Source organism: Caretta caretta, chromosome 7 (genome assembly GCF_965140235.1).
Source record: "Caretta caretta isolate rCarCar2 chromosome 7, rCarCar1.hap1, whole genome shotgun sequence".
Taxonomy (NCBI): Eukaryota; Metazoa; Chordata; order Testudines; family Cheloniidae; genus Caretta; species Caretta caretta.
In genome coordinates this window covers 54,592,088-54,604,715 of record NC_134212.1, presented here as the reverse complement: position 1 = coordinate 54,604,715, position 12,628 = coordinate 54,592,088, and the positions used below count along the sequence as shown (strand labels likewise).

At 48.9% G+C, this 12,628-nt stretch overlaps 2 protein-coding genes across 13 annotated transcripts in view; one reads left to right on the top strand and one right to left on the bottom strand.

Moving 5' to 3' along the window:
- NDST2 (N-deacetylase and N-sulfotransferase 2) overlaps positions 1–2,345 on the top strand; it is a 234,919-nt gene extending 232,574 nt beyond the window's left edge. For all 9 annotated transcript variants that reach the window (XM_048856859.2, XM_048856861.2, XM_048856864.2 and 6 more), the window contains one exon: positions 73–2,345. In XM_048856859.2, coding sequence (XP_048712816.2) covers positions 73–198 — 126 coding nt within the window. In that variant the 3' untranslated portion in view covers positions 199–2,345. The remainder of the gene's footprint in view (positions 1–72) is intronic.
- A 5,387-nt stretch (positions 2,346–7,732) lies between these two features.
- The window catches only part of ZSWIM8 (zinc finger SWIM-type containing 8), a 143,378-nt gene continuing 138,482 nt past the window's right edge, over positions 7,733–12,628 (bottom strand). For 3 of the 4 annotated variants that reach the window (XM_048856872.2, XM_048856876.2, XM_075130697.1), the window contains 3 exons: positions 12,049–12,168; positions 10,224–10,402; positions 7,733–8,757 (listed from right to left, as the gene is read on the bottom strand). In XM_048856872.2, the coding sequence (XP_048712829.1) occupies positions 8,554–8,757; positions 10,224–10,402; positions 12,049–12,168 (503 nt within the window). In that variant the 3' untranslated portion in view covers positions 7,733–8,553. The remainder of the gene's footprint in view (positions 8,758–10,223; positions 10,403–12,048; positions 12,169–12,628) is intronic. The other variant, XM_048856875.2, reaches the window with a different exon arrangement.

Here is a 12,628-nt window from a genome sequence, read left to right as displayed (position 1 = left end):
CGATGCCTTTCAGGGCAGAGAGAGGACTGCATGTAACCCTTGCTAACGTGAGGTCTTCTCTTCCCCCTGCAGTCTCGGCTGTTCCTCACAGACTTCTATCGAGAGCACAACATCGAGTTATCCAAGCTGATGAACAGACTTGGGCAGCCCCTTCCCACGTGGCTCCGCGAGGAACTGCAGAATTCCAGCTGGAGCTGAGGTGGAAGCCCCTGCCCTGGTGCTGATGGATGCATGGTGCTGTCTATCCATGGATATAAAAGCCAGGTGGAAAATACACTACGATGGCATCTCTTGTCAGTCAAAAAACTAGAGAAAAGAACAGCAGCCAAGATCTTGGGATGGTGACAGGAGCCCTTCCTGCTCTGGCTGCTGCCTGGGATGTCATTGCAGGAGGTCCAGCGAGACTGTTGCACCCAGTGCGAATCAAGCCCCTAAATATTAATGGTTTGTTACAAAACTTTTGTAAGAAAGACACAAAGAAAAGGAAATTGCACAAAGTGTAGCGGCTGCTCCAGGAGGAGACTGTGAGCCCAGGGAACATCTGTGGGCTTCCCTCCCCCCACCCAGAAGAGAGCATGCTAACCCTTTGAAGACTGGGATTTTTCAGACTCCTGTACTACTACTGTCTGAAATGCTCAGTACTTAGAGGGTTAATGTCTTCCAGTTGTGACAGGTTTGGGGTGCAGCACCTGGCCTTTGTTGTTGATAGCGATGTGGTAATTGCACTGTTGTAGCAGAAAGAGCCACTGCAGCCTAGAGAAGGGGGAATCGGGAGAACCCCAACTTTGGGGAGCAGTTTTAATGCCAGCCATGAAAGGCAACATTCCCTCTTCCTCCTTGCACATGGAGTTTGTTCTTTGGAGACGGGTCCTGCTGTTCGTAAACTGTGTGGCTCCCCTCAACAGCATCCTCCGCTTAGGCTCCCTGCTCAGAGAGGGGGGGTGTTGTAAAGTGGACTGCCTGGTCCTGCCTGCAGCTGTGCCCAGGGAGCTAGGTGAAGGAGCAGAGGCTTGCAGAAGTTGTCATAAAGAATCTGTCTGTTGTCTTCCAGAGGGAGGGGAACAGAGGTTGTCCTCTAACAATAGAATATTTCCTCTACCTCCTCCTGGGAATGGGCTTGATAAGTTAGTCTAAGGCCCCTGGTTGCAAAGGCTCTAAGCCATGCTGCTGAATATAACTGAGGATCATGTCCTACTAGCTGCTTCCTCTCTTGCATATTTCCCAGGCATTACTGATTTGGGGAAGAGTGGTCCAGTTCTTTTCTGGGGCTGCATCAGCATCCACATGATGGCAGGGTCCAGAAGATACCAGGCCACAAAGCTAGTTTCTTCAGTGGACATCAGTGAGAGAGGAATGGGGTCAAACAGGAACATCCTCTGACTCGCACTTAGCTTCTGAGCAGATGACATCCTCAGGGGTGCCAGATCCATTGAAGGGATAGGATAGATAACTGAGTAGGAGCAATCTAGGCAAGATCCAGGGCGCTCAGAGTAGAGCTTGTTGATCCTCCCTTGGTGCAAAAGAACAAGGCCCTGATCCTTGTGAATTAAGAGACACTCTCACCCCCTGTACCAAGCCAGATAGCTTAGTGAGAGTAAAGGCAGCTCTGCTGCCAAGGGACTGGGGCTTCTATTGTGGGGACAATTGTCCAGCTGCATTGGGGGGGGGTTTGCTTTTCTCTGAGGTTGGCCACACTTGGAAAAGTAATACCCAGACAGTTGCAGGAGATGAATTCTGATGAACTCGTCCTGCTGGTGGCTGGAGTGGTTGTTTTCTTTCTCACTGAGCCAATGGGCGTCTAAATTCCAACTTCCCCTGTCTCACTGCATGGAGGAGAGTGGCTCTGGAACCAGCTTTTTTTACTCCTTCTCCAGCCTTATATAGCAGGAGTCTTGCTGCTTAAGACAAATGGCAGGGTTCACTTTGACCCAGACAGGAACATAATGTATGGCAACTTCTGCAACTGTCATGGTCTCCTTTTTTCTAAAGGGGAGAGAAGCTGTTTCAACCAAGCTTTTCCATTGAGCCTTGGGTATTGTGTATTTTTAACTGGTGCATTTACCATTGTATGTAAATGTATATAGTATGCAATATAGTATTTTATTCCATGTGCCCTAAGGAAGGGCTAACCTTGTGCAACCAAAAAGAGGAACAGAAATAGAAACCTATCTCCCTCATTAGAACAGAGGAGAGCCCCGCTTCCTGCACTGGATTCATGTATAGTGTCATTCACATTGAATGATGATAATGGAGAAATTCTTGGCTCTCGAAGCTGAGCACAAGTGTCTGAATAAAGGCTAGAAGTAGCATTCAGTGGGTTCAATAAACGTACCACTTATTTTCTATGAGTTGTGACGGTTTGGAGTGTTGTCCTCTCTCTGGTTCTGCTCTCACCCACTCAGCCCTGTGCTTGGGCAAAGGCAGGAAACAAGCAAGCTACAATTTAGAACAGTGACCTAAGCTGGTATTTGGGAAGGGTGCAAGGAACAGGGTCCTGAAGAGGTGCAGTGACAAAGGGGGCAGATGTTACAACCAGCAGCACCAGTACCACTCAGCCTGAAGCATCCACTGAGCCAGAAAATTAAAGGGGGCAGGCTAGCAAAACAATTCCCTCAGTATACCTTGTGGGTGTTTGCAGTGCATGGAGCACTTTGTCACCCCCCCGTCCTGCCATGTTTCACCAACCAGCTGCCTCTGGGCTTCTGGCCAGCTTCTGCAAGCCCCCAGCCTGAAGCTGTTAAGACTTCTGCCTGCACTTTCAGCGTCTCTGCGCTGCCCTGGCCGTTAGCCAGCCTCACCTGACATGCAGCAAGGAACAGGCTTTTCTTTATGGCTGGTGCCAACTTCAGAGGTGGTTCAATGCTGCTCAGAGAGCACTGGCCAGCAGCCTGAGTTTGTTCACATCACATTAGCCTCAATTCAGTGGGTAGCTCAAAATTACCCCAGCAGCAGAGGGTTGCTATTACACTTCAGATATCTTCACACCCTGCCTTTGCACAGAACTCATGTGTGTTCTCCAAGAGGAAGGCCCTGTAACCAAGTGTAATATTGCCCTGTGCATTGTTATTACTTCCTGCTGCTGGGCTTGTACTGCTTGTTTTCCTGTTACCTTGATGGTCTTGGACTCAAACCTGTAACATTTTCACAGCTGTTCCATTCAGATTGGGAAGGGGCTATTTTTTCCAATGGAGATGTCAGCTATGTTACCACAGAAACTAGTTCACTCATTCTTACCTCTTATGCTAGAGCCACTGCTTTGGACAAATCACATTTTATGGCTATTCATATCTAGTCTAGTTGATGGAGAAGAGTTGGTTTTAAAACAAAAAGAAAAGGAGGACTTGTGGCACCTTAGAGACTAACCAATTTATTTGAGCGTGAGCTACAGCTCACTTCATCAGATGCATACCGTGGAAACTGTAGCTGTAGCTCACAGTTTCCACGGTATGCATCTGATGAAGTGAGCTGTAGCTCATGCTCAAATAAATTGGTTAGTCTCTAAGGTGCCACAAGTACTCCTTTTCTTTTTGCGAATACAGACTAACACGGCTATTCCTCTGAAACCGGTTTTAAAACAGAAACCCCTGCCGGCACATTTGTTGAAGTAGCCACCCATTCCCCAGCCAAAGCCTTCTACTCCTATGAACACAAGATCAGGTTAGACATTCCACTTGGAACTGAAGAACCAGCCTGGCCTTAGTGCGACTCTGTTAACTTGGAGCCTGACAGTGTCTCATTCCAATAATACAGAGCTTACCAAGAGACTCAGAAAGGGTTCGGTCAGAGCACTTGCTCCAAATTAGGCAAAATGAACGGCCATAGTGGATTGGACCAAAGGTCCATCTAGCCCAATATCCTGTCTTCAGACAGTGGCCAATGCCAGGTGCCCCAGAGGGAAAACAGAGGCTAGGGCCACCATCCCTGTCCATCCTGGCTAATAATCACTAATGGACCTATCCTCCATGAATTTATCTAGTTCAAGTTCACAAATAAACTAGTTTTCCTGCATTGGTGCTCTAGACAATCGCCAGGAGCTATCACAGCCCAGTAAGCTCACAAAGTAACAAGAGAACACACAGGAGTTACTGCAGACAAAGGAAATAACGCGCACACCCATGCCCTCTCCCAGAAGCTAGAACAAGCCTAAAATTAAAAAGCTGCAAAATGGAGCCAGGGGGCCAGAACACACTCAACAGCTGAGAATGTATTAACCACAGCCTGAGATTGACCCAAAAGGAACTGATCAGGGTGCATGGGTTTTGGTGCAGAGAGTGGACCCCCTAAACAAACTGAGCCACTGGATTAAAAATGGCTTTTGGAAAACTTTAGTAAGAGCAGCTTGCCTAAAGTGTTCACCCTGAGGCTAGAGTCTCTGAACTGATTACTTCCAAGACCAACCTTCCTCTTGGGAAGCTGCAGGTGACAGCAATCAGGAAGAACCAAGCACACATTGTATTTTAAAGGGTGTGGTGTTTGCCAGCAGCTTTCCATGAGCAGATTGGGGGTGGGGTAGGGAGAGCCCTTTATTGAGCACAGCTGCCCAAAACCTATATATGTGCTGGCCATTTTTGATATAAAGGAGACCACCAGGAAATGGGGTGAACCTAAGCCATGCCTGTGCATAGCCAGGAGACCAGTGGAGTCTGGGGAAGAGTCCATTCTCTGCATTGTGTTAAGAGCCTCTCTTGGGTGACATTCCCTGCCCACTAGATCCTATTGACTTGCCAGATTAGCACAAATTTCTTGGAGCTGTTGTTTCAAAGGGGAAATACCACTCTGCTAGCAGGAGACCCTAACTGCAGGGGCACCATTTAGGGAGGGCAGGGGGCTCTACCCTCCCCCCATGTTTTGTACCTGAGGTCGGCTCACAGCACATGCCCTAGCCCCAGAGGGAGCTCTACAGTGTGATATGTGATGAGTTCTGTGCTGCTCCCAGCTTCCACGATTGGGGGAGGGAGTTTGTTTACAGACAGAGGCAGGGTGATTAAGATAACAAAAGGCATTATTAAATTAAGGCTCAGATGAGCCTGAAAGCATTGCCAGACACTCCAGTTAAAAGATAGGAAACAAAGGGTAGGAATAAATGGTAAGAATGGAGAGCAGAAAATAGTGGTGTTCCCCAGGGGTCTGTACTGAGACTGTTATAAATGATCTGGAAAAAAGGGTAATCTGAGGTGGCAAAATTTGCAGATGATACTTAAGTCCCAGACAGACTGCGAAGAGCTACAAAAGGATCTCAGAAAACTGGGTGACTGGCCAACAAAATGGCAGATGAAATTCAATGTTGATAAATGCAAAGTAATGCACATTGGAAAACATAATCCCAACTGTACATACAAAATGAGAGAGTTTAAATTCGCTGTTACCGCTCAAGAAAGAGATCTTGGAGTCATTGTGGATAGTTCTCTGAAAACCTCCACTCAATGTGCAGCGGGCATCAAAAGCTCACTGAATATTGGAAAGGGATAGATAAGACAGAAAATATATTGCCTCTATATAAATCCATGGTACGCCCACAGTTTCAATACTGCGTGCAGATGTGGTCACCCCATCTCAAAAAAAGAGATTGGATTTGGAAGAGGGCAACAGAAACGATCAGGGGGATGGAACGGCTTCCATATGAGAAGAGATTAAAAAAGACAGGGACTTTTCAGGTGGGAAAAGAGATGACTAAGTGTGGGGCATGATAGAGGTCTATAAAATCATGGTGTAGAAAAATTGACTAAGGAAATATTATTTACTCCTTCACAAGAACTAAGGGTCATCAAATGAAATTAATAGGTAGCAGATTTAAAACAAACAAAAGGAAGTATTTCTTCACAGTCACCATCTGGAACTCTTTGCCAGGGATGTTGTGAAGGCCAAAACTATAACAGGGTTCTGATAAGTTCATGGAGGATAGGTCCATCAATGCCTATTAGCCAGGATGGGCAGGGATGGTGTCCTTAGCCTCTGTTTGCCAGAAGCTGGGAGTGGGTGACAGGATGGATCACTTGATGATTACCTGTTCTGTTCATTCCCTCTGGGGCACCTGGCATTGGCCACTGTCGGAAGACAGAATATTGGGCTAGATGGATCATTGGTTTACCCAGTATAGCCTATTCAGATGTTCTTTAATAGAACCCAGATGTAGCTGTCCCCCTCCCCCGCTGTAACCCATTAGACCCCTCCAAGAGCTGAGATAGAATCCAGGAGTCCTGATGGGGGGGGTCTCTCTCTCTCTCTACAAAGTCAGTAAAAAAGTAAGAATATACATCAAAATTTTACACCCAACCAGTGTCCTTTAAGTGACTTGCCGCAAGATGTCGGAACATGTTAGTATTAGAGCTGAGTGGGTCTAATATTTATTTAATTTTCTTTCTTTTGGATAGGAATTAGATACAGGGCTCCTGTCAACTAATTGCTATGGAATCATGGTTAAAATCCACCCCCCGCCCCCGGCTCCAATCTGAAATGATGCCCCTGCCTAACTGGCCTCTCAGCAAGGACTATTATGACAAACCTGCCATTGGTCTCCAGTTGGTGGGGGTGGGGGGTAACTATCATATACTATGACCCACGACTGTAATGGAGCACTTCTGCCTCGGAGCACATAAATGATGAGCCCTGGAGCTTTCAGTACCCTGGCTATCCACTCAAGTACGCTGCGAGACTGACACTGCATAACTGACCACTGGGTTTGACTCATGTTATCTGTAGTGCTGAAAATGGAGACAGCCAGGTGATCCAAAGAAAGGAGCAAGGGGAGGGATCAGTTGTACCTTTGTGGTCTCTAGCCAACAAGCATTACCACCGAACTTAAACCGTTCTCATCCACTTCAAGTGAGAATAAATAACCACTGGAACAACTTACAAAGGAGTGCGGTAGATTCTCCAGCACTCAAGATGGTCCCTTCTGGCTTTAAAAATCTATGACTTTATTAAAACATTCCCCGATGGCACTCGAAGCCCAAACGCAGCAAGAACCAGAGTGTGAAACTCTGTCAGTACTGGCCAAGGCAAATGAAGACCAAATGTATAACTAGTGAAAAGTGCAGGAGATTCTTAATTTCCTTTCAGGTTTAATGATCTGAGGGGCCAGCAGTAACACATGAAAGGATATTTTTAACATGTCTATTTAACATGGCAGCAACTCTTAACATTTCCTTGACATAAAAAGAAATGTTTTCTCAAATGAACATTCTGTAGCATGTCCATCACAGTCTCGCCCACTTATTCAGCTGAGCATCTCTTCAAACTGAGCAGAGAGGTAATATTTTTCACTACATACCATATAAAGGTTAGGTGCAGTTAAGGGAGAGTAGTTTCTGTTGGTACAGGACTTTGTAGACGTGACGCTCTATGTACAGTAAGAGCCACTTATTCTATCGTTCACTAATAAATTAACAAAACAGGAGCCTTGGCATTCAAGCCTTGATGAGGGAACCTGGTGGCCAGTGAATGTTAAGCAAGAACACACAGGAATCCCCACTCCTTTTACGCTCAGCCATGAGACTTGAGAAGGAACTCCCCGGCCTCCAATAGGCCAGGTGCTGTCTATTGAACGGTTTGGCGAAAAGTCCTCCTCCAGTGCTGTGCCAGGCAAAAGATTCTCCAACCTGCCATAGTTTTACTGAAAGTGGACCCCGACACCCACCTCTACCAGCCTGGATTCGCCCAAATGCGACAGCTACTTGTGAGCCCTTCAAGAGCTATACTGATCCACCAGAGCCGAGAGAAGAGGGAATCAGTCTAAGAAAAACGAGTGTTTAATCAGGAAACGAGAAGAGACAAGGGATAAGAAATTGATTACAGGAGAGTAATACCCCAGCCAAAGGAACACGATTGTACAACTCAGAACATCGTACGGAGCCAGCAGTGCCCAGGCAGGAACACTCCTGGGAAAGAGCCCCAGCATCTCAGCCAGGCCTCCAGGCAGCTGAGCACCGTCCCGGTGCACGACTGTCCAAGCCCCAGCCTCTCCTATCAGAAGCTGCTTCAGGCAATTGTGGAGGTGGCTGGGCAGCGAGAAGCTCCCTGCTACTCCAGTCTCAGCTTCTCTCAGCAGGTGGTGCTGTGAGGAATGGCCTGGGAGCTCTGGCTCTGCAGAGCGCGGCCCCAGCCTCCCTGACAGAAGCTGGCGTGTGAAGAGAGAGAAGCCCATACAAAAAAAAAGAAGTTTACACATTTATAAATGCCAAAATAAATATTTGTTTGAAGACAAACTCTCCCAGCCCTCAAACACACGCGCACACACTGCAAACCGCTCGTGGGACAGCCTCGGGGGCACGGGGCAAAATCAAGGATACACCGCAGGGAAACCAGCTCAACTGCTTCTCATTTCCCACCCCTTACGAAGGCCGTGGCCTGCGGGGGGTAGGAGGAAGAGCAAGTGAAGCTGAGCACTGTTATGCGGTGGCGCTGGAGAGGAATGTCACGGTATAAATACATCAGATCAGTGGTTTCCAACAAGTTAAAACTAAAATAAAAAAGACACCATAAGGAACGATGGTGTGATTGGAACTAAAGCTACCCAGGGTGGAGGTCTGCAAGTCCGTAGCGTTCTGCCTGCTGTCACGGGGAGAAGGTGGTCATTTCCAGAGAGACCCTTTGCCACAGCTCCTTGGTCTGCTTGCTGCGCTTTAGGTTCTGGAGGATATCGTTGAACTGCATCATGCCCATGGGAGTCAAGCAGAAGGCGCTTCTGGCGCTGCGGATGGCGTTCACAAAGTCATCGTAGTCAGCTGGGGTGAGGTGGATCGACCGGTGGTGGATGTACTGGGGGGACAAGGAGACAGCATTAAGGTGTCTGCTCTCTCCACCTTAACACTGGCTGTGAAGTGCTCAGCGCAGGGCTCAATTGCTCCCAAGATGAAACATCACAGGATTCTGCAATAAGGGTTACCAAGAGCAGCACCAAGACTCAGAGGCTCTGACCAGCAGGATGGCTACCACAACAGATGACAGTGCTATGCCTCACACCCCAGGGAAACCAATGGGGACACTGAATGAAAAGCCAGGTCTCCCACCTTACACTGCAACAGGCAGCTACTACAAAGCCCCTGAAGGAGAGAACCTATCAGAGTGCCGCACAGAAAATGCTGAGGGGATAAGGAAATCCCTCCCACCCGAGTCAGCTCCTCCACCAGGCCACATGCATTCTGCAGGTTACACACAAGGGCCATTTATTGTTCCATCCTCCCCAGCACATTCATGGTGTCTGCTCCACACCTCCTTTTTGCAGCTACCAGGGCACGGGAAGCTATCCCTTTTGAGTTACTGCAGGGTAACTCCAAGTTTTCTGCTTCAGGGGCCTGAATCAGTCACCCCCACCAGTCTCTTGGCTGAGGCCCCAGTGCTGCTGGCCCAGTGCATGGGATGGTGTTCCTTTCGCGTATTTTGCGAAAACATTTCAAGCCAAGCTTCGGTAGTTCTCACACAGAGATCTGTTACACCAAATAGCCTCTAGGTGGCAGGTTAGTATATTTAACAGAGATATTAGATCAGTGTCCTCACCCCTCTGATAATTTATTCACAGAGCAACAGGTGCGTGGATTGGTCCCCTAGCCATTTTTGCCAGGACTGCCCTGGCTTGGAGGTACAGCCCTGGTATCCCAGCTGGCCACAAACTGGGATTTGTCCTGTTTTCAATAAACCCCAGGCCACTGGCCAGTCTGCCTCCGCTACACACCTGTAAATGGGAGTGCGGGAGAAGGGGTGAAGGATAGAAAGGGGTCTGGAAACCTGAAGAAGGCTACAAATGGTAAGAGGAGACCCAGACAGAGGGAGAGTGGCAGCCAGGTTGGGCAGGAGATGTGGAGAGAAAACCTGGAGTGGGAGCGGGGAAAAGAGGATGCAAGAGTGAAAAATAAGGTAGAACTTGGAGGCAGGAAGAAGCGGGGAAGGAAGAGAACAACAAAAGGAGCAGGGTGCATGCAGCAATGGGGTAAGATGCTCCTCCACGGGGCTGGAGACAGGAGCAGGCACCTTGAGGCAAACACTCCAGCTGGCAGGTGCAGGTGGGACAGGGAGGGGAAGAATGGATATTGTGGCGTGCTTTGGAGACAGTCTCTCCGTGCTGGGAAGAGATTTCCTATGCGATGCACCAGTTCAGAAAGCTAGACAGATCAGCCCAATCAGAGCAGCCAATGGATTCCCCTCCCTCCCTGCGCCAGAGCAGTGCCTGCAGTTGCAGAGAAACTAGCCTGGCAGCTTTTGGAAGCAGGGGTCAGGCAGAACCCTACCTGCATGTATGCCTGCTGGCACCGCTGCACCAGCTGGTGGAAGGCTGGAGTGCGCAGGTGGTTGTGGACATGGGCAGGGTTGAGCCTTTGCAGCGCTTCCATGATGATCTCCTGCAGCACGAAAGGGCTCAGCACCCCCTTGGCTGCGCCAACGCAGAACTGATGTACATAGTTTACACCTGCACAAGAAAGGGGGGAAAAGAGCAACAGGATGTCAAGAATGGATGGATCTAGACTGTTCTCAGTGGTAGTGGATGACAGAACGAGGAGTAATGGTCTCAAGTTGCAGTGGGGGAGGTTTAGGTTGGATTTTAGGAAAAACTTTTTCACTAGGAGGGTGGTGAAACATTGGATTGCGTTACCTAGGGAGGTGGTGGAATCTCCTTCCTTAGAAGTTTTTAAGGTCAGGCTTGACAAAGCCCTGGCTGGGATGATTTAGTTGGGGATGGGTCCTGCTTTGAGCAGGGGGTTGGACTAGATGACCTCCTGACTTCCCTTCCAAACCTGATATTCTGTGATTCTAACGAGAGAGGAGAAACCAACCCATGAGAAATCAATCAGCTCCCAAGGTGGCAGCACTGGCTCCAGTCGGAGAGACCAGCATCTGAAGCTGCACTTCCCATACAAGGGAGAGGCAGAGACCAGGAAACACAACCCCACTCCACGGGACAAGAGTTCACACTCATAGGTATCTATCAGGGGTGAGGAGAGACGGCATTGCTCCCAACTGACATCCCTTTAAAGGAACGTGAAAGGAAACTGTGCATTGGGGGGGGGGGGGGGGATATCATCCAACCACCAAGACACTTAGCCAGCAAGAGGACAATATATTCCATTTCCATTCCCTCTGCTTTCCCTCCTGGGACACAAGGACACACAACATTAAGTCCTTCGTAAAACTGGACAATTTTGGAGTTTCCACCACTGCACTACGACCAGTGCAGCTCCACAGCGACGCTAACAGTGGAAGCCCAAGTGTAGCTGGGCCTCGAGCACTGTCGTCTAGGCCTGCTCTTCCAGCTTCCGGGGGTGGCTAAGTGGGAGAATCAGAAATTTGCTGTTCAGACCAGACCAAAGAGGGCTGGGGAAATAGAACTGGAGATAAACGTGCTGTTTAGAAATCCTGATGGAACAGTGTTTTGTTGCAATCTGCCAGTTGGCAAAATCAGATTGTTTTGTGGAGATGGTCCCATTTTTGCTGAACTACCAAAGAAACCAGACAGGGTTTCCTTCCTGCCTGCATGTGGGGTTCCCAGGCTTCCATGGTCCCAGGGCTGCCAGGGTCCACAGCTCTAGTGCAATCCACCTGCCCTTGGGCTCCATTCCCTTTCACATAGAATTTCAATTTCAAATCCTCAGTGAAATGGAATTTACCTTTCTCCACACAGTTCTCCTGGTGAGTCAGGCATTTATCATTACAGAGGGTCTCAGAGGGCATGAATACCAGGAAAGGCAGGGGTGGCACAGGGTGTCTTAAGTCTGTGGCCTGGACTGCAACCCCTAGGGGCCATTGAAAATGCTAATTAATAACATTATTGGAGCACTGTGTCCTGTCCAACTCCATGTGCTCATGCAGCACCTTGGAATTTCATCCTTAACCTGCTACAGAATCCAAAGAGGCCACCATCAAATGGGCTGAGGGGAGCTGGGATTCTCCCAAACACCCCAGGGAACGGAGGCAGAAGTGGACCCAACCAACTCTTTCCTGGTGCAGTTGTTCATTTCTGAGGACCACTGATTCTGCCCTAGGAGATAAGAAAACAGGGCCTTCCTCCAGGGCACAGAACCCTGCATGCAAGGGCCAGAGAGCTCCCCAGCTCCTTACCTAGCTTGGCAGCTAACCCCAGAAGCCATTTCACATCCTCTGTGTAGGGTGGGCTGCGGGAGAAGTTGTTTGGATGGTCATTGTGAGCTCTCCGGCCAAGCATCTCCAGTGCCAGCATCCCTGCGGGAATGGGGCAGTCAGAGTCAAACAGCATTCCAACCAAGCAAGGAAGAGGCACCCTGGCCCCATGGAGATTCTTCCCCTATCCAGCTGACTTAGCTCTATACTGTCGCCTAGGCTGACATCAGATCCAATGAGTACATTTCCCAAACCTGAGGAACCGCTCTGTGTAAGCTTGAAAGCTTGTCTCTCTCACCAGCAGAAGTTGGGCCAATAAAAGAGATTACCTCACCCACCTTGCCTCTCCAATATCCTGGGACCGACACAGCTCCACCATCATTGCATACAGAGCAGATCCCCACTGCATACAGAGCAGCAAACAGCTCCCCAGGAGATAAAGTGCACACCTTGAAGATAACTAACACAGGTGGAGCTGAAGGGCAGCTAGCAACCCCACACCAATCCCAGGCTGGAAATCTCTGCATAGCAAACAGCTCACTGGGGCTGCAAAGGGACTTCA